General features: G+C 58.3%; 1 protein-coding gene and 1 long non-coding RNA gene across 4 annotated transcripts; one reads left to right on the top strand and one right to left on the bottom strand.

Moving 5' to 3' along the window:
- Positions 1–241: 241 nt before the first annotated feature.
- Positions 242–15,100, bottom strand: SLC17A9 (solute carrier family 17 member 9; the record flags this gene model as incomplete). 3 transcript variants are annotated; one of them, XM_079128012.1, is made up of 13 exons in its annotated part: positions 242–572; positions 1,183–1,212; positions 1,333–1,388; positions 1,835–1,950; positions 2,858–2,892; positions 3,719–3,806; positions 4,482–4,578; positions 4,748–4,844; positions 5,280–5,410; positions 6,635–6,734; positions 7,532–7,671; positions 8,007–8,204; positions 14,886–15,100. In XM_079128012.1, the coding sequence occupies 13 exons, from the start codon at positions 15,098–15,100 to the stop codon at positions 409–411; spliced, it is 1,467 nt and encodes a 488-aa protein (XP_078984138.1). In that variant the 3' UTR covers positions 242–408. The 3 variants fall into 3 exon arrangements, with proteins under 3 accessions (XP_078984138.1, XP_078984139.1, XP_078984140.1); XM_079128013.1 differs by lacking the exon at positions 4,482–4,578 and having other exon boundaries at positions 5,300–5,410; XM_079128014.1 differs by lacking the exons at positions 2,858–2,892; positions 4,482–4,578.
- Positions 15,101–15,181: 81 nt separating this feature from the next.
- LOC306654453 lies at positions 15,182–17,050 on the top strand. The gene is made up of 2 exons (XR_013761970.1): positions 15,182–15,318; positions 16,822–17,050. It is a non-coding gene; the product is annotated as an uncharacterized lncRNA (long non-coding RNA).
- Positions 17,051–19,236: the final 2,186 nt, after the last annotated feature.

Raw genomic sequence — 19,236 nt, 5'->3', positions numbered from 1 at the left:
AGCTCTGGCATGCAGCAGGACCTCCTCCACATCCTACTGTTCACAGCTCCACCAGAAAGCGGCTGTCGGAAATGAGGCTGGGGGCCGGGGTGGCGCACCTCCAGCCCAGCACCAGGGCTCGGGCCAGAAGAGCCGTTCCCCAAACAAGCCAACTGCAGGTGGAGATCACACCGGCCCTGTGAGGAGGGCAGGGCCATGCCCACCGGCAGGCAGGGAAACTGAGGCTCAGAGAGGTGGGCCCACATGGTGCCCTGGGCCCCTCTCCAGCTCATCGGCCTCCGGAGTGCTCTGCTGTGCTTCCTCCTCTGCTCACACCACTAAGGTCGAGACTCACTGAGTCCTAGATGGAACCTTTGTCCCTGAAAACTGCTGGCACCAGGATCCAGGTGGGACTGGAGAGTCAGGGAGCTAGAGGTCCTCACGGGCGGGGCTCAGGTCCACCCTCTGGGCCTGTCCGAACACCAGGAAGGTGCCCAGCCCCAAGATGCTGATGACAGCTACCAGGTTGAACACACAAGTCCAGGAGCCTGTGGCCTCGATCAGATAGCCGCCCAGACACACGCCCACCACACCTAGACCCAAGAGAGCAGGGATAGGCTTAGGGCCAGGCCAGAGTGGGAGAGGAGCTGTGGGCAGGGCCTGGCACACAGCCACCAGGCACCCAGGTGGGTCTGGGGACATAGCCTTCAAGGTCAAGGGAGGCTAGGCTAAGAATCTGGGGTCTTGGAGGGCAGGAACCCCATAGTCAACCAATAGTCAGCCCAGATAAATCTCCCACCCCATGTCCCTCCCAGGGGAACTGAGAGCAAAGGGCAAGTGGCAGGAGGGGCCAGGTGGAGAATGAGCCCAGCACTCAGCAGAGGGACAGGTGGTGTCAAGGGTCCTAAACTGCCAGGCTTGACGCCTACCTGGGGCCAGGTGGGGGGGGGGGTGGCCTGTGAGCTGCCCACCATCAGCAGAGCTAAGTGGAAACTTCAAAAGCAGCTTTGTGCCTTCCCTGGGGTGGTTTGAGGCTCCTGCCCTCCCCTGACGTGGGACCCCTCATGGGACGCTGCAGTCCACCCTGCAGGACTGGAGACTCAGCTGGGGGTGCAGGACTCCAGCAGGCTGTTGGGCCTGCTTTCTAGTGCACTGGAGCCTGGAGGGCAGGAGAACCCCTGGGCACAGAGGCCCGCCCCTCACCTGCCAGGGCCCCTGCAGTGTTGGCCACACCTGGGAACAGGCCAGAGAGAAAAGACATCAGAGACTGACCGCGGTGGCTCCCCCACCCCACCACCTGGGCGTGGCTCTCCGGCCCCTGGGTGGGCAAAGCTGGCTGAGCAATGTCCTCACCAAACAGAAATCCAGCACAGGATGGGGCCAGGTCCTGGATGTTAACGGAGATGCCACTGTGGGAAGCAGGAGAGAAGGCAGATGAGTGGCCTCCCCACTATCACTGAGGCCTTGCACCCTCAGGGCTCCCTTGACCTGGAGGCCACCCCAGACTGGCTGTACAAAGGCACACCCACCTGCACAACGCTGACTGTGGGTGCTAAAGCAGCTCCCGGTAAGGTTCAGAGGCAGCCACGTTTAGATGTGGTCCCCGCAGACTGGGCGCGTGCATGGATCACCCAGGCTGCTGCTACTGGCGGGCTCCCTGCAGGCCCCCCAGCCGGTCCTCTCCACCCCTCACTGCCCTGGTCCCCACCCTCTGGATGCACAAATCAGCCAGACCAGGATACACCCATGGGTTCTGTCCTGTCCTCTCCTTTCACAGTCCCTAAGCCAGGACACACCAAGGCCTGGGGTGCCTCCAACAGCACTGGTCACTGGTGCATGAGCAGCAGCCCGTTACCTGTGGTTGAAGGTCTGGAGGCCAATGGAGGCAGATGCGAAGACCACAGCCTTAAGAAAGCTCGAGGTGTGACCCAGACACAATGCGAAAACGCTGGATAGGCCAAGGCCCATCACCTGCAGGCAGTGTGGGGTGAGGGGCATCAGGACAACACAGGCACAGGGCCATCCTGGTGCCACCAAGCCCTGCTCTGACACTTCCTGGGTGACCTGGCTGAATTTCCACTCCACCCTAATCCTGCTAGTGTTTGAGGCAGGAAGCCTGAAGCCAGGAGGCCCTCTTCAGGGGGCTGGCTGAAATTGGTCAGATCTCAGAGCTGCCAGAGGGACCCCAGACCACCTCTAACTCCAGCATGGGGAAAACAGGAGAATCCCTGCCCTCATCAGCCACCTGCCCCTCATCTCTTTGCCCCAGGTGGGAAGTTGATCTGGGGGCTTCTTCTCCCACTTGTAACTCAGTCAAGAATAAGACTTGACCATTCTATCCATGCTTGGTCTTGTTGCTGTTGGTCCCACAATCCCAGGAGGGAAAAAGGACCCAGGCTTTAGGGTCAAAAATGGGTAACACTGGCTGGCCCCATCTCAGCCACCCAGGAGCACTGAGCCTGGCCTTCCTGACCCCAAATACCCCTCAGTGTGGGGGCCCTCTGTAGGTCAGCTGACCTACTGGCAGAGCTGGAGGCCACAGGCCCTGCCTAGGTGCCAGATCCCAAAAGTGGGGGCACAGAGAGCCCCCACTCAGGGCTCAGAGAAGTCTCAGGTCAGTCCCCAACACTGACCCCAGAGTGCCCTCCATCTAAACCAGCTGATTCTGAGTCCTGGCACTGGTCAGGCACCTGTGTCCACACTTGTGTGGGCACTGAAGGCCCTGACTGCCTTCCCTGTGGCAGCTGCAGCTGGTCTAGCCCATGACCTTGACCTTAGCCTTTTCCCAGAAGTCAGGAGATTTGGGGTCATAACCTTCAGGTCCCAGGAGACCAGAACAAAACAGTGATGTCCAGAGAAAACGAAATGATCTCCCTACCTGCATCAACTTGCGCACCACGATGGTCGTGTAACCTAAGCAGGGAAACAGGCCCCGGGCAGCCCCATCAGCCCTGGGGCCCACTCTCAGGGCATTCCTGAGTGCAGCCCCCGCAAACTGCAGAGGGCCGTGGGGAGGAGGAGGACGGGCAGCCAGGCGGTGCCCTGGGGCTGCAGGCGGATCCCCGCCAGCACAGTAGGTGAGCGTCAGAGGATCCCACAGGGCACAGCACAGCCCTGGGGGCAGCCGTGAAGGTGCCAGCTGTCAGGGAGGGAGTCTGCTTTCTCTGTGTCTATCTATACTCCCTCTTTTTGTCCACAGAAGTGCGAGCTACCTTTGTACTGAGGGAAAACACTGACGTTCTGAGCACGAGTGTGCAGGTGTGTGAGCGTCTGTGAGCACACTGCCCCGGGCTGCGTGTGCGGCCAGTGCGTGGTGGACTCCCAGCCGGTCCAAGAGCCCCCCTCACCCCACACTCTGGAAGGTTCAAGGGGTAAGTGGGCACTTGTGGCCTCTGACCCCACCAGCACCTCTCCTCCCGAGAGGGCCAGGAGCGGCGCAGGCCCAGAGCAGCCCAGGCCCAGAGCAGCCCCACAGTCATGGCGCAAGGCCCTCGTGCTCCCCAGCTGCAGCCTTCAGTGGGGATCTGCTGAAGAAGCGGCTGCCGCAGGCTCTTCAGCCCTGCACTGCGTTCATTCCCTGGGCTGCCTCTGAAAGCCAGGATCCCCCTCTGTCAGAGGGTGGTCCTCGGGGGGCCAGAGCCTCTCCCCAGCGCTGCAGCTGCACCCACAGAAGGGAGCCTCTCCCCCAGTGGGTGCCTGAGGGTGTGTCTCCTGCAGCCTGCCCCTCTCCAGGACTTACCCTGACTGATGAGGTGGTCAGAGAGAAACCCACTGAACAGACTGGCAGGAATCGCCACCAACCAGGGCACCACATTGAAGATCCAGCCCTGTGGGGAGGAGCCTGGCCTCAGCGGTGGCTAAGTGGCACAGCCTCTGAGAGGAGGTGCAGGCAGGACAGCTGCCCAGAAGAGCTCTGACACCCCCACAAGCCGGCCCCAGAGCGAGGAGCTTGGAGCAGGGCAGATTTCACCAGCACGCCCGCCTACCCATGGCACACCCTGGGAGTCCCAGACCCACAGAGGCTCCCCCTGCAGTTAGGTCCCCAGATTGCTTCCCACCCAGCCCCCACCCTGGGAGTGGGCAACCCAGGTCATCCCGGTCACCAGAACCAGGAGGGTGATCAACAGCCTCAACAGAGGAGCCGGGGGAGGTAGGTGGTCCCCGGTCCCCATTCCACCTTGTTCAGGTTTCCCTCCAGAAGGGCATGAAGAGACCAGCAGATGGGCTGGCCTTGCCCTGAGGGCGGGGGTCTGCTGAGCAGCAGATCCAGGTCATGGGCTGGGAAAGCTGCCACTGCCACAGGGATCAGCACTCAGGGCCTCAGAACCAGCACCTGCTCCTAGTATGGACAAAGTCGCCCCCACCTCAAGCCCACAGAATGTCAAACCACCTAGAGCCAAGGGGCCTGCCCCACGTGTGCCAGGACCTCAGAGGCACAGTGCAAGGGCCAGGCAGTTTTAGGGCCCTTCTCACCCTGTGTGAACCCTGGAAGGGTGACCCACCTTGGAATGGGGGAAAGTCTCTTTGAAGAAGGTGGGCAGCCAGGAGAGGAGGATGAAGAAGGAGCATGCTGAGGACAGCTGGGAGCAGATGACGGCCCTGCGTGGGGCACAGGCTCAGGCTCCAGCCTGCCAAGCCCTTCCCACACAGGCTGGGCCTGTGAGAACCACCCACTCCTGCTCCTGCGTGCCATCTAGGCACAGCCTGGTCCATAGCCCATGATGGTCCTTGCCCCACACTCTGCCTGGCCATGCCAGCCCCAGCTCACCAGACAGAAGGCTTCCGAAAGAGCAGTCTCCAGGGCACTTTGGAGGGCCTGGCCATGGACAAGCCTTGTGCCAGGACACCCAGGGTCAGGATGAGGTCTGAGGGAATAAGCAGTTGCACAGCAATGGCCTCACGGGCCAGGAGACCCCACGTCTGTTCCTATAGGTCAAGCACTGGTATGGTCCCAGAGGTGGGCAAAGCTCGCCACCCTCTCAGGAGGCCCTCCCTTGGGGCCAAACTCTGTGTGCACCTAGCGCCCTCGAGCCAGCTGAAGCCTTGCCTGCTCTTGCCACCTGCTTTTGCCTGCAGGCCTCCTAGTCTGCCCTGCCCTAACGGAGCTTGGTGGACTGAATGGGTGGCCATAGTGGGCGGAGAACTCAGCGCCCGGCACTCTTTTTCAGGCTCCAGTCCAGAGGAGTCTGCACGTCCGTCGAAGTCGCAGTGCTACAGTCCTACCCAGCGACCCCGCTTCTCCGTGCCCAGCGGCTGTGAGGGGAGGAGGCTCTGGGACCCGCCCTGGTAGCCCCAGTTACCTTTCTCACTCAGCAGGTACCTGTACACGTAACACACCCAGAGCAGAGTGAGGCCGCCCGAGAAATAGAAGACGCTCTGCCAGCCACACCAGTCCAGGAGCAGGGAGCCCACGGCCCCCGTCACCAGCATCCTGGGGGGACAGGGAGGAGTGTAGCCATGAGCCATGGCCACCCTCCACAGACAGACGCCCGAGACCCATTCCTGATGCCCCTGAGCCCCTGGGAGGGTGTGTTGGCCGCCTTGAGACAGCTGTGTGGAGTCCCAGGCCCTGTGTTTTGCAAAGGGTGCCAAGTGTCAGGAGAGACTAGGCTACAGTGCAAGGGGCATTGGGGAAAAGCCACGGGGACAGGGCCCAGGGACAACTGCTGTGGGACCTGAGCTGTTTTCAGCTTCTTGCTTCTAGGCATTCAGATGGACCTACAGTCTGTCACAGACCCTAAAACTAAGAAAGGCAGCGGGAAGACAGACCTCGGAACACCTGGATGAAGCCTGCACCCCTGTCCATCCAGAGCACAGCATTAGGAGGAGCTCTATGAGACACCCCCAGACCTCCTCCTGAGGGTCCTGTGGTCCCAGGCAAGCCCAGCCTCCCTCACCCACCCCTTGTCCCCTGTAGTGCTCCCCACTGAGCAGCACCAGGGACAGTTCCTGGGGCACATGGGGTCTCTGGACTTGAGGTGCAGTCCCTCCCTGAGCCTGCACCTCCCCACCTGCACCTGAGACAGGTAGCATCTCACCTGGGGGCCCACAGCAGTCCCTCACCCCACAGAGCAGCCCACACAGAGCCCTCTGCTCCACACTTCAATGCCCCAGAAACCGCCAGTGGACCTTCAGGTGCTTATCGGGCACTTGGACCTCACTGGTGCTCCGTGCTTTAATTGCTAAATCCGGTCCCACCACAGGCCCCCCTGCCCTCTGATTCCTGCTGTCCCTGAAATCAGCAGCTGAGGGCTTGAGCTCCGCACCAGCAAGTCTGTGTCCACCCTCATGAGTCCAGCAAACAACCCTTCTCCCAGGGAAGGCTCTGGAGCTGCCTGAGGGTGGGCGAAGGAGGAACATCGGAGAGCATAGGTCTCAGGGGCCACACTCGAGCCCACAGACTCACCTGGGGATGGGCAGCAAAGGGCAGGACCACCTCTGGCTCCACTGGCACACAGGGCAGGGAGAGGGACGCAGCGACCACTGGCCCAGCCCACAGCCACAGCCACAGTCACACCACTGTGAGCCACCGGAGACGCCTGCACAGGCCCGAGGAGCTGCGACCAGCACCACAGAGCCAGCCTCCAGGCAGCATGGCCTTCAAGGCACCCAGCCCACCACCCGTCCCTGGGCACCCGTTAGAGCCAGGCCCTACCCGAACTGGGAGCCGGCCCCCACAGTGCTGTAGGTGAAGGCCCTCTCACTCTCTCGAACTCTCTGGGACAGCAGGCTGGTCAGGGCAGGGAAGTAAACACCTGGAACAAGAAGAGGATGTGGTCACAGGGCCTCTGCAGAAGTCCAGTGACCCAGCAGTGACAACCAGGCCAGGAGGCTCTTCCTGGGCCATGTACATCCAGAGGATGTCCATCGTCCTCCCTGACACATCCCAACCCAAGGGACCAGAAGGCTGAGGAAACACTCAGTGTGGGTGAGGATCTGCAAAACCAGCTTCTGCTTCCAAGGGTCCCCTCCCAGGATAGCAGCACAGCCCGCCCCTGTAGCTACCCACAGACACACACACCCTGTCCCCAGCAGAGTGGTCCTCCCCACAGCTTCAGAGCTAAATTTCATCCTAGGATGTCTTTAGACACTGGGCTCCTCAGTAGCCTGGAAGTTTGGATGCTACCTCAGGACTCACCCCTTCATTCTAGAGGGTTCTAGAGCCCTGGCCTAGAGGCACGGAGTCTGCATTCTACGTCATCATCATCCATGAGGGTGGCACCCAGGAATCATCAGCCTAGATCCCTCTCAACTTTCCATCATGGCATCGAATGAAATCACTCAGAAGCCAGGTTCCTCAAGGGTACTGTCAGCCACTGACCCAGGGCAGGGATCTCTCCAGAGCTTGAGGCCCCCAAGGCAAGGAGCCACAAGGTTGGGAGCTGCTAGCCTCTCCCTCTGCCGTGGACAACACACACAGACAGTGCAAGGCCCCTGATCAGACTTTCAGCAGAGGACTTAGGCAGGCACACGTGGGCACTCACCTGTCCACCCACCCAGTGACAGAGGTGAAGGCCAGCAGCAGGAGGGAAGTGACCCGAGGCACCCCTACCTTGGAGCAGACCCATGAGGACACGAGAGAAGACCATGGAGACCAGGTGGGCACTGCCAAGGTGGGCGAGCAGTGGGGTGGCCATGGTGATGGAGCCCCAAGTGGTAGCAGATAGCAGGATGACCTTCTCACCCCCGATGCTGGAGTGGATGCAAGAGGGCAGGACGAGGTGGTTATGCAGGCAGGCTGAGCACACCACCTCTGTGCAGAGGAGTCCTCTGGAGTGGTACTGCCGTAAGCCTGCCCATAAGCAGGAGACGCCCAGAGCTGAGAGCAGCCCTGCAGCCATGCCCAAGCCCAGAGCTGCTCCTTGGAATGCTGGACAGGGCTTCTGGGCAGGAACCCTCAATTTTTTGAAGGTCCCTAGTCCAGAAGCCCTTCTTCCCATGTACATGGCAGCCCATCTGCCCTTGAGAGGCCCACATGGATTAGCCCCCCTTCAGCCTGGGTGATGGGGAGTGGAGAGAACAGTTACCGGTCCCCAAGGTGGCCACCCATGACCTGTGTCAGGCAATAGCCCCAGAAGAAACTGCTAAGCACAATGCCAGCTTCCTTCTTGTTCCAGCCAAAGTCCTGGCTCATGGCGACGGTGCAGACGGGCATGGTGACGCGGGCGCAGTACAGTAGGCAGGTACCCAGCAGGAGTGTCCCTGTCCACACCTGGCATTCAGGCCTGCAGGACAGGAGGAGAGGGTCTGGCTCTGGAGAGGCCCCCACAGGGAGCCTTGAGCTCAGAGAGCCCCTGAGTTTGGGGAACGTGGCTTCATACAGGGGAAGCCCTGGGAGTTGGTGCACTTCTGGGGCATTTTGGCAATCGAACTGTCTAAACACACCTTCCCATCACTTCCCAAACAGATGTGATGGCAGAGGCTGGGAATGCCCGAATGCTCCACAGGAGGGACAGGCCAAATAAATATTGGGCCAGCGCCACCTACCACCAAGACCGCAACTAGACCCAAGCAGAGGACAGGACGCACACAGTACCCAGGTTCTCAAGTTTCCCTCAGACCACAGGGTCCCAGGAAGGCAGCCAGGCCAGGTGGGCCTGACAACTAACAATCTGCTGGAGGCTGCTCTGCAGGTCACGGGGACCCGGAGGTTGACAGGAGCTCCCAGGGAGCAGCACAGAGAGACCCCAAGGATTTCCTAGGGAAGCTGCCAGGCCTGCCCAGCAGAGGACATTGGGGCAGACAGGGCTGGGGACCCAGGAAAGGACACAGCACCACGGGGACCATGGGGCCCAAGGAGGAACCTGGAAGGGATGAGGAAGCTGGATGAGCTCAGTCCTGCGCAGGGCTCAGTCCTATGCAGCAGGGTTCAGTCCTGTGCAGGGCCCACCCAGCTTCCAGCTCCCAGCTCCCAGGCAGGCATGGCCATTGTGCTGTCCTGGAGCTGTGACAGTCATTCAACAATGTGAGTAGCAGGAAGGTGGCCAGCTGTGACTCCATGCTGTAGGCTCTGATAATGAACAGGCTGGTGGCGGGACACGAAGCCATAACTGAGCTCTTGATCACCAGGTCTAGTGGGCTGCAGAGTCTTGAGGTCTTTGTATTGAATTTGGCATCTTCTTTGTAAGTTTGGGTTGTTCAAAATAAAATCACTCAGTTTCTCATGGTGGTAAAGGCCTCTTGGCAGAGTGGACTGTCATCCAGACCAGGCCAAATTCCATCCCCTGCTGGGGTGACCCGGGGTGTCCTGGGTTGGCCAGGGCAAGGGGGCAGCAAAAGGGAAGGAGGTGCCCAGACAGGAGGCTACACTACAGGGCCTGCAGCCAGCCTGCAGACAGACCAGCTGGGGTCAGGATGGCAGCCCACACAACTGGGGCACTGAGCTTTGAGGAAGAGGGGCTGAGAAGAACACAGGGGCAGCTGCCCCCCAATTCCCGCCTCCGGGAAACCTTTCCTTCCTGGCATTAGCACTGAGCCCTCCAGGTGGGACACCAGTGGCAGTCCCCCACGCCCGCTACCAACTCTAGGCAGGGGACCTCAGGGTCACAGGCCTGTAGAACACCAGCTCTGTCTGCAGCCTGCAGCGAGCACAACCTGCAGTCCCTGCTCTTGGCCTGCTCTTGCTCTCTAGGTCCCAGCTCCTCAGGTACCAGATGAAACTACTCAGGCGCTAACGAGCAGTTACCCCTGCCCAGTGCTGGGGTTCTGCACGGGAGACTCCAGAACATGCTCCCTGCAGCTTGCACTGCTCAGAGGCCAGGCGGTGGGGTCCCCTCCAAAACTCCTGTCCACACCACTACTTCCTTCTGTCCTCCTTTCCTCCTTCCCTCCCTCCAACACTGTTGACAGCACTCAGGGGAGCCCCACAGACTTCTGGGAATGAAGGCAGACTCAGGCCCTGATTGCCTGAAGCAGCCAGTAGAAACCAAGTTAAAAGAAAGACCAAATCTCTGGCTCGGGGTTGATGTGACCAGGAAGTGGTCCAGGAAGTCAATGGGACCCAGATCCAGGCCTAACATAGGCAGCAGAGTTCCAGGGGAGAAAGGTCCAGTGCGCAGAGCAGAGCATAGCACCACTATGACATATCCCGCAGAGTAAGCAGGGAAATGGGTCCCACTGGGAAGACAGCAAGGTGCACAGACTGAGAGAGTTAGGAGTGCCCAGTTGGCCTGGCATGGCCTAGACATAGGGTCTGCAAGGGGCCCACACTTTTCACTGTGCTGTGGAATAGATGTAGCAGCTGGGGTTGGGCCTCCTTGAGTCAGATGCCAGACAGGGGCTCAGGAAGGGTCAGGCTAGAGTCCGTGACAAGAAGAGCCTTGGGGACATGGGTAGAAACTGCAGGGCAGGAGAGAGGAGAGTCCAGTGCTGCGGTTCAGTCCTGGGACCTGCAGACGCTCTCAGAGAAAAGCCAAATGGCATTCTTGGGTACCCAGGGTCACATCTCAGGGCTGCTGGATCCAGCTTTGTGACTGGCTTGGGGTGAGCCTGAGGAGTCTGGCGGGTGTGGGGAGGTGGGACTCAGGTAACTGGCAGGGGAGGGGACCAGCCATGTTGCACAGGCTCACATCCACCCTGGGGAGTCCAGCTGACAGCAGGGACCCTGCAGTGAAACCCCACTCAACTCATCTGGCCCACTGGTCCTTACTTCGGTCGACATCACTGGCGTTCGAGGTGGAGAGAATGCCTCTGATGGATGGCGGGTTGGAGGGTCCACAACTGAGGGGCTGGATCACCGCACAGACCTGCCCTCCATTGCCTTGCCCCAGGCCTCAGCCCACCGACAGCCCCAGACCCTCCCCTCAGGTAGGTGACTTCAAGACTTGCTCTCCCTCTTCTGGCCTGATGAGTAAACTCTACCACTGACTCAGTGATGGGTGTCCTGCACTGGGGTAAACTGGTCCTGGTTCAGTAGCAACAGGCCATGACGAGAGGGGCCCTTCGCCTCTGTGGTCTCCCTCAAGGCTCCACACCCCTAGCCAGCAGTGGGACAGTTGTCCCCAACCACCAGCAGGACAGGCCCCAGAGCACCACCAGAGGGGACAGTCAAGACAGCAGGAGTAGAGATGTCTGAGGAGCAGCCTTGGCCCAGAGCAGCCCCAGAGACGTGTGGACTGAATGGCAGGTGGGCCCTGGCTGGGGACACTGGGGAGAAGCAGAGGAGCCAGAGGAGCGTGGATGCTTCCATGTGAATGACTTCTCTTCTTAGAGAAGGGGAGGGGCCGGGAGAGGACGTTGGTGGTGGGGTGCTCGGGAACTCTCCGCATCACCTTCAAAATTATTCTGAAACACATGTTCGGTTTTCTAAATAAAAAGACTTGAGCACAGTGTGTCCCGTGGGAACTGTGGCAATCAGGGGAGCTGGAGGAGCCCTTCTGGCTGCTGGTGGAGCAGGAAGAAGGGCACCCCTGAGAGCAGGGCCCGGAGGAGGCTGGACAGGACTCAGCGTAGCTGCTGCTGGACGGGGTAGGGGTCAGAGTGCAGGCTGCAGAGTCAGGCAGGGAAGTGCAGCAGCGACCCAGAGGCAGTGGCCAGCAGGAGTGCTGGACGCCTGAGTGGAGAACGGAGCCACCCAGGCCCGCAGAGGGAGGGCCAGGAAGAGGGCCAGGATGCTGGTTGGAAGCCCACAGAGACAGCGAATCACCAAGACAATGATAGGGCTCTGCAGAGAGGAGGCCTTGAGCCACAAGCCAGGAATCCAAGTCATCAGTGCCCCAGGGTGTCCACCAGGGAAGGGGCAGCACGGGCCTCAAAGAGCAGCTGTCAACAGAATAGAGATGACCACAAGCAGATGGGGACCTGGAGAGTCATGCCCTGTTCTCCTGAAAAGCAGGTATCTGGGCGCTGGGGGACCAGCAGCAGCCCTGGGACTGAGGTGTGGAAAGCGCGGAGCACATGGGGCAGGCATCCCAGTCCTGCAGCGCTCCCCAGGGGCCACGTGCAGGCTGAGCCTGCCCCTACCCCACAAGAGCCTGAGCCTCGGCCAAGCCCTTCCCAAGGTGACAAAAGGCCCTTGAGGTCCCAGCTCTGATGATACTTGAACATGGCACCTGCTGGGATCAGGGCTTCTGAGTCTCAAAGGCGGAAGTAGAGCCCTCTAATGGTGTGAGAAGAGCTGAGTCCTCTGACAGAGGACCTGGGCCCTGGGAGAGGGCTGCAAGCACGGAGCCGACCGCACCCTCTCGGCAGGTGCCCCACTTATGGCCAAGCCCAGCTGTGCCACGCAGCAGAACCTGGAGCTCACTGCTCCTCCCAGCAGCTGGGGTCACCAAATGACCCCAGGTGCAGGTGATCCGAATGTTAGTATTCTTTATGAAACCAGAGAGGACAAGGCTGGCGCTGGGTGGGGTGGTTAGGTGGGAAGAGGGTCTCTGTTCCTTTGGTCTGGGGAAATTGCAAACCATTGGCTCAAGCAAGGTTCTGACCCTCCCGAGCTGGACTGCGGATGCGTGGTTCTCACTTCATCAGGAACTGAGTTTCTGAGCCTCACCCTCCAGTCTGACTCTGGGCCCTGGGACACCTGGGAGGGGCCACGCTGCCCAGTTCAGGCTCCCAAGACTCCTTGAGGAGCCCACTGCCAGGGCTCCCAGTGCTGCCCCCATGCCCCTGGACTGCATACCTCCTGGGGGCATTGTCCTGAGCAAACACTACTACTGGGTACTGGAACACAGGGGAACTCAGTCCAAGTTGTTGCTTGCCAGTCTGCCCTGTCCTGCCCTTCAGCACTGCCCTGGCCTATAGAGCCATCCTGGGTCAGCTATGTGCACACATTCAAGTGGGGTGTGTTTCTTTCTGGCTGGATGCAGGAGGACAGCCACAGGCTGTGAGCGTAGTCCTTATGATCTCCCACTATAAGCCAGAGTCCAAAGGTGACTTTAAAAAGGAGCTGTATTCCTTTATGTGGTCAAAGCTGCAAAGGTGTCACTGGCATCTGGAAGGGCCCTACCCAGCATGCTACTCCTCCCTCCCTAGGTGCAACTATGACAGTAGCCCCTTTGCTCTCCAGGGGGAAGAACAGTTAGAAATGGTGGGGGCCAGATGGAACCCACCCCCCCAGAAGGCCAGCACCATTTAGAGAATACAGTGCTTGACCACAATAGGTCAAGAAAAACACACCAGCTTCCAGGCAACCAGTGCGTGTTGAGCTGAAGGCATCGTGGAAGGGCCTGCAGCAGGTGCGGCGGGCATTGTGGGGGCATTGTGCTGTCTTCTTCTCTGGAACCCACCTCCGTGCCTGGGCTGGAAGTGCGGGCTAGGCTGGTGAAGGGATTTCCAGAACTGCTGGGGACACAGGAGGAAGTCTGACCAGAGGTAGTAACTCCAAGGTCAACAGTTACTTGGGGGCCATTCAGGACCCCAAGGCCTAGGGAATCGGCCATCTTGCTTAGGGGCTGGTTAGGAACAGGAGCTTGGGGCAAGACTGCCTGAAAAGGCTCGCCCGCCCCACTCACTTGGGGCCTGAGCTTCCGTGGGTACTCCCAAAGTGGCAGGTGCTTCTGGTGAGCCTTCTGCAGCCTTGCTTCCGCAGATGGCCTGTGCAGAGGCACATGCGGCTGAGCACACAGGTGGGTATGTGGTCCTTGACACATGTGGACACCAGGGGCCAAGAGCCCAGCAAGCCGAGAACATCCCAGTACCACCTCCCCCTGCCCCATGATCCGCTGAAGAGGCCTGCCTCCCAAGCCAGGCAGAGGACTCTTGGAGGAGACACATGTACACCAAGGGAGAATCTATTGCCATTATTTAAACACACATATGGGCTATGAATGTCTTGATCCCACAAGTCCCCCCATCACAAATTCTCTGCAACCACCCAGTCAAGAAAGGCCTATGGAGCAAGTAACACAGTAGGCACAGGGGGAAGTGGTCAAGGGGAAGGCCAGGCAGAGCCATTAAGTTGCACCCTGCAGTGACATTCACAGAAGCACTCCGTAGGCTCTGGTCACGCCTCAGGAGCCAATGCGTTGGGCAGAGGCTACTGGATACACAGGCTTGAGGAGGGAGGCCATGAGCAAGGGGCAGGCCACGTGCCCTGATGCTGGAACACCCAAGGACGGCCCTCCTCTTCTAACTGGTGCTTGCTGGTCTATGACTTGGCTTTGTCCAGCATGGCTCCCCACATCCCTGCTGGCTATGCCTCTTGCAAAGCCCCAGCCTAGGGAGCTTCTTTTGACCCCCACCGTGTGCAGTGTGGCACTGGTCCTCAGGCCCTCCCTTCATTCCTCCCAGTAATTCCAGGGGCCTTGGCCCCAGAACACTGGAGGTGCTGGGCCAGATTCTCTGGGGACTCAGTCAGCTCTGGAGTGTGCAGGGCCTGATCCTGGCCCCAGATCCAGTGCCCTGACCAAGGGACCTCAGCTCACAGAACCAGAGCAGGGTGGGGGCTCCTCTTGGGGGTTCCCATTTAGACTCTCTTGCCAGCTGGCTCATAGTCAGCTGCCACCATCTCTCTCCTGGCTTCTGTGGATGTCATATGCCCAGGGACCAGTGGAAACAGTATGAATAGTGATGAGTGACCTGCCCAGCTTCTCCTGCAATAAGAGGCCAGTGGGGTACTTGCCTCAGCCTGGTACCCAGTTAGTACAGGTGCCCTCATGATCGGCCTCAGCTGGGGTCTTCCATAGGACGCAGTCCCAACCCATTCAGTCCTCTAAGGACACTGCCTGGGACTCAGAATCAGCTGAGAGGGCTCAGGGGCCACTTGGCAGGTTCTGGGACTTGGAGGGAAGTTGAGTCCTCCGTCCTGGGGGCTAGAGCTGGGGGAGAATGAAGCTAGCCAGGAGAGGACTGGTAGGCAGTCTCCCTAGTCCAGCACTCTCTACTGAGTGAGGTCCTGCTGGCAGCATCTCTGCTCCCTCCCCAAATGTTGGGCACCCCCCCTCCCCCACGACTGCCCCCTGCCCCACCTGGACCACTGGACGTTTTCAGCTGCATCTCTGCGGGTCTCATCTGGGGGTGGTTGCATCAGGTTGGGCGATAGGACAACATGGGCACAGCAGTGTCCCTGTGCCCTGCCCTCCGCCTCCCTCCCAGACAGCGCTGCCCAAGTCCACGTGTCAGTCCCAGCCGCTTCCGTCTGGCCCTCCCAGGAGGTGTCGCCGGACTTGGGTCCCCGCCCCATTAAACAAAGTCCAGGGAGGTTGGCTGGGACTTCCCTACAGTCCCGCAGGAAGGGCTGGGCTGCACTGCAGCCCCCAGGATTGGCACTGGGACTTCCGGGCTGTGGAGGAGACCTACCCTGGGGGGACCCTGGAACCGGATGTGCCAGCCCAGCTGTAGACCTTGGGCAGGCTCTGGAGCCGTGGGGGCCTCTGTTCCTGTCTACAAACTGTGGATGATGTAAGTTCCCCCTGGGTTCCGTACTAATTTAGTAAAGATTGGGGATAAATCCTTGACCAGGTGGGAAGACAGCAAAACTGCTGGGTAATCAGTTTTTAAAATCAATTTATTGGTGTAAGCTCCACCTGGGGAACCCCTCCCAAGCTGGGCTGGTAAGAGGCAGGTGACTCAGGGTTGCAGTCCACAGAGTGCTTAAGGAGTAAGGTGGTCACTCACCACAAGCCCACGGCACAGCTGTCCCGAGCACTAGTGTGGGTCTGGCTTTGGGCTGGTGCCAGGGGCTAGGGACGGGTCCAGGCTGACTCAAGCCTGCTGCTGAGGAGCCTGCACTACGCTGACATTGAGCATGAGGCACACACAGCAGAAAAAGGCAGTGGACACACAGGGGTCTCTCCTCACGCCAGCTCCATGTTGAAACCTGCCAAAGGCTCACTGCATTAGGAAAGAGACAGATTTCCCTGTATCCTTGAGATGCCTGTGCTTTCAACAGCCCAGCCCCGCGCAGGGCCCTGCCTGCCTCCTGGTGTGCACTGCACAGCTCCACAAGTGTTTGCAGTAGAGCTCTAATATTAGGATCTGGGGCTGGGGGTGTAGCTCAGTAGAATGCATGCTTAGCATGTATGAGGCCCAGGGTTCAATCTCCAGCATTTAAAAAAAAAAACGGACCTAAAAGCAGTTACTCCTCCACATCAAAGGCTCAGCAGAGGATTTCTGTCAGTATCCCTACCCACCACCGCACAGGAGTTTGAGAATTTTTCCTACACTATGGCTATCAAGTCTTCTGTTCCCTTCCTAGTAACTGGCTTTCATTCATTGCATGAAGTTCTTTGATGATAATTTTATAAAGTCCCAGAATCACAATGTGCGGGACATTCGTCATTTCTTCTTGGAGCTGATGTTCTGGGTAGGTGGACAAAAGGAGAGAAGGGATGTCATTTCAAGTAGTTTGGATAAGGAGGACCCTGCAGAACACTTCAGAGGCCTGCATGGAGTGAGCCAGCTGTGGTGGAGGGCATGCTGCCCACAGGCTGGGGCTGAGGAAGGGGAAAGAGGCAAGGCACGAGGTCAAGGCAGTGGGGAAAGACAATCCAGGGATGGAAGTCAGGAAGTCCCCAGAAGCTTGGAGACCACCTGGATGCAAGTGCACAGCTCATGGCTAGCGTGGTGACAGGAAGGACAAGGCTACTGCCTCATTCAGGCCCTGGGGCCCTGTCCTAAGGCAGAAAGTGTGGGTACAGGTGCAATGCCACGTCTCAGGTATTGGTGGTGGCCAGGGTACGGTACTCTTCAGCTTCCAGCTGATTCTGTGAGTTTCTCACACCCAACCAACAAACTCTACACTTCCAGACGGGAAATTCGGTGCCCTGAAGATGACAAAGGGGACACCTGGGTCTTGGGATACATGACAACAGTGTCACAGCCTGAGGCATGGCTTCCTGCTCTGGAGGCCTGTGGTTCTGCCTGGGGGTGTGGCCTGTAGACCTGGCCTGTTTTGCATTCCAGGTGCTGCTGCAGGGAGACACGCTGCGCATTTCCTTTAAGCTACTGCCGGCCTCTGGCTGATGCTGCTGTCCTGGCTTCCTCCACATCCGCCACCATCACTGAGAAGCATGCAGGAGGAAGGGAGGTGTGGATCCAGATAACAAAGGCAAACCCCACGCGGGCCCATCTCCTCCCTCTACCCACTTAACTCTACCCCATCCAGCCCAACATGCACCATCCTAAAGGTAAGTCCAAACCAATGGCACTGAAACATGAGGTTTGCTTTCCTGTTACTGACAGGCATCATGATAATTGAGATCTTAATGCTTGACACATTAGCATGGATGACTGCAGAGGGGGCATCCACATTCTGGACTGACCACTCTGGTAGAGAAGAAAATGGGACATGGCCCACCTGAGATTCCACAGGGAACCAGCTGAGGGCTGAGATGGCAGCAGCTCTCTGTGCAGTGTGGGAACTGCATGTGCAAATCCTGCTGCTCCGGACGACTTGTTCTTTTCAAGATGCTGTGACTTTGGTTCAAATCCTACAAAACTGCTGGTCAAGATATCTAACTGGAGTGTGCAGAGACCGGAGACTGTTGTGACCTGAGTCTGTGGCCAAGCAGGGACCCTGGGCTTGAACAGCTGACAGTCCTGCAGGCTGTAGCTGACTGCTGCCCTCTTTGGCCCCTCCTGGTCACAACTCTTGGTAATGGGTCAGCTTGTTTCACCTCCAAACACCAGCTGGGAAATGACCAGCTGTCAGACATCTGACCCATGGGAAGGATAAAACCTTGTGTGAACAGTCATCAGTGGGCCTGCAGGAAGGGAGGAGACAGCTGGGCGGAGGCCACGTCTGCTGGGCACAGGAGGCCACTGCACTCTAATGGTCATCCTCCCCAACAGCCAAATGCCAGGCGGAAGTCTCCCACCCGGCCACAGAGCAGCTGGGCAGGCTTGCACCTGGACCTGCACCTAAAACACACTCCTGCAAGGACACTGTGCACAGGGTCCTCTCATCTCCAAGAGTCAAATTTCTTGGTCTCCGCTGGGTGCAAACAGGTCTATGGCTCCACCAGGTGGTTTTTCTTTGCATGTGGTCACATTGGAACTTTAAACCTGGCCTTTTAATTAGGAGACAGTGAGTAGCTGCAGATAAACTGGGCACCACATTCCTACTAAGTATCCATCCATACCCTGAGACAGAACACCTCCGGAACATCTCCTCCCCAACAGGTGGGGAGTCATCACCAATGAACCACACGCATCTGTGAGCCAGCTGCATCAAATGCCTCAGGTCCATGGGTCAGTGACCCAGGCCTCAAAGCCACTCTGTCGGGATAGTCTACCTACAGGAACACAGGCCCCAAAAGAGTCTAGCACAATGAGCTATACCAAGGGCCATGCAAATGCTGTATTGTACGTGTGTGTGTGTGTGTGTGTGTGTGTGTGTGTGTGTGCGTGTGTGTGTTGCTGGGGATTGAACCCAAGGTCCTGTGCATGTGAGGCAAGCACTCTACCAACTAAGCTATATCCACAGCTCCCTGTACTGTACTTTTGTGAGTAAAATGTTGCAAGCAAAGATAGTACCCCAACACAGGCAGAGTATCCCACACGGGTCATAGCACCAGAAGTCTCTCCGACTGCCACGCAAAAGCTCACACCCAAACACTCCGGTGACTACCGTCATGAACCACTGAGTTGCCTTCTGCAGGCATGAGGCAAATGAGCGCCGGCATCAGGACCACATCCAGGTCCTGTCTCGTCACAGAACAGTGATGGGGAAGGCCTTCCTTTCCTATGCTGTGACATCAGACGAGCACCAAGTGCATGACGTCATGTCACAGGTGCCACAGCTGGGCTCTTCCTCTCCAGTCTTCCATCAGCCCGAGCTCTTACCGTGATGGCTGACAGCACAGGAAAGCACCCTCTGGAACACCTGCAGCTATCAGCTGAGTGACGGTCCCTTATTTTGGATATGCTTGGAGATTTTCTTGTACAAAGATAAGTACAAGAGTGGGGAAAGATTAAAACCAAAGTGTAGTTACAGGACAGTAGTTTCTTCCAATTCTAATATACTGACTTCCAACAAAAATGTGTTAGTATGGTATTCTCTATTCTTATCAATGTATCTTTATGGAAGGAAAAAAAGCTCTCAGACGGCCACTCTGGGAAAAGTGTGAAAAATCTTTACTATCAAATTCAGAACAGGTAGTAAAGTTGCTATTCTGAGTTTCTCAGAAGATACGGGGCTTGTCAGGGCACGAATGCCTCTCTGGAACGAGAAGTGACAAAATCCAATGTGCACAACAGTACTTCGGCAGACTAGGACTTCTTGCAGGATTTTACATGGCTCCTGCGGACAATGCAATTTACTGTTCATCTGAAAAAACAATATACCTATTTCTGAAACCAAAACATACCCCATTGCAA

This window comes from Sciurus vulgaris (genome assembly GCF_902686455.1).
Source record: "Sciurus vulgaris genome assembly, chromosome: 2".
Lineage (NCBI taxonomy): Eukaryota > Metazoa > Chordata > Mammalia > Rodentia > Sciuridae > Sciurus > Sciurus vulgaris.
Note: the sequence above shows the minus strand (reverse complement) of the source record. Positions and strands in the feature narration are given on the sequence as shown.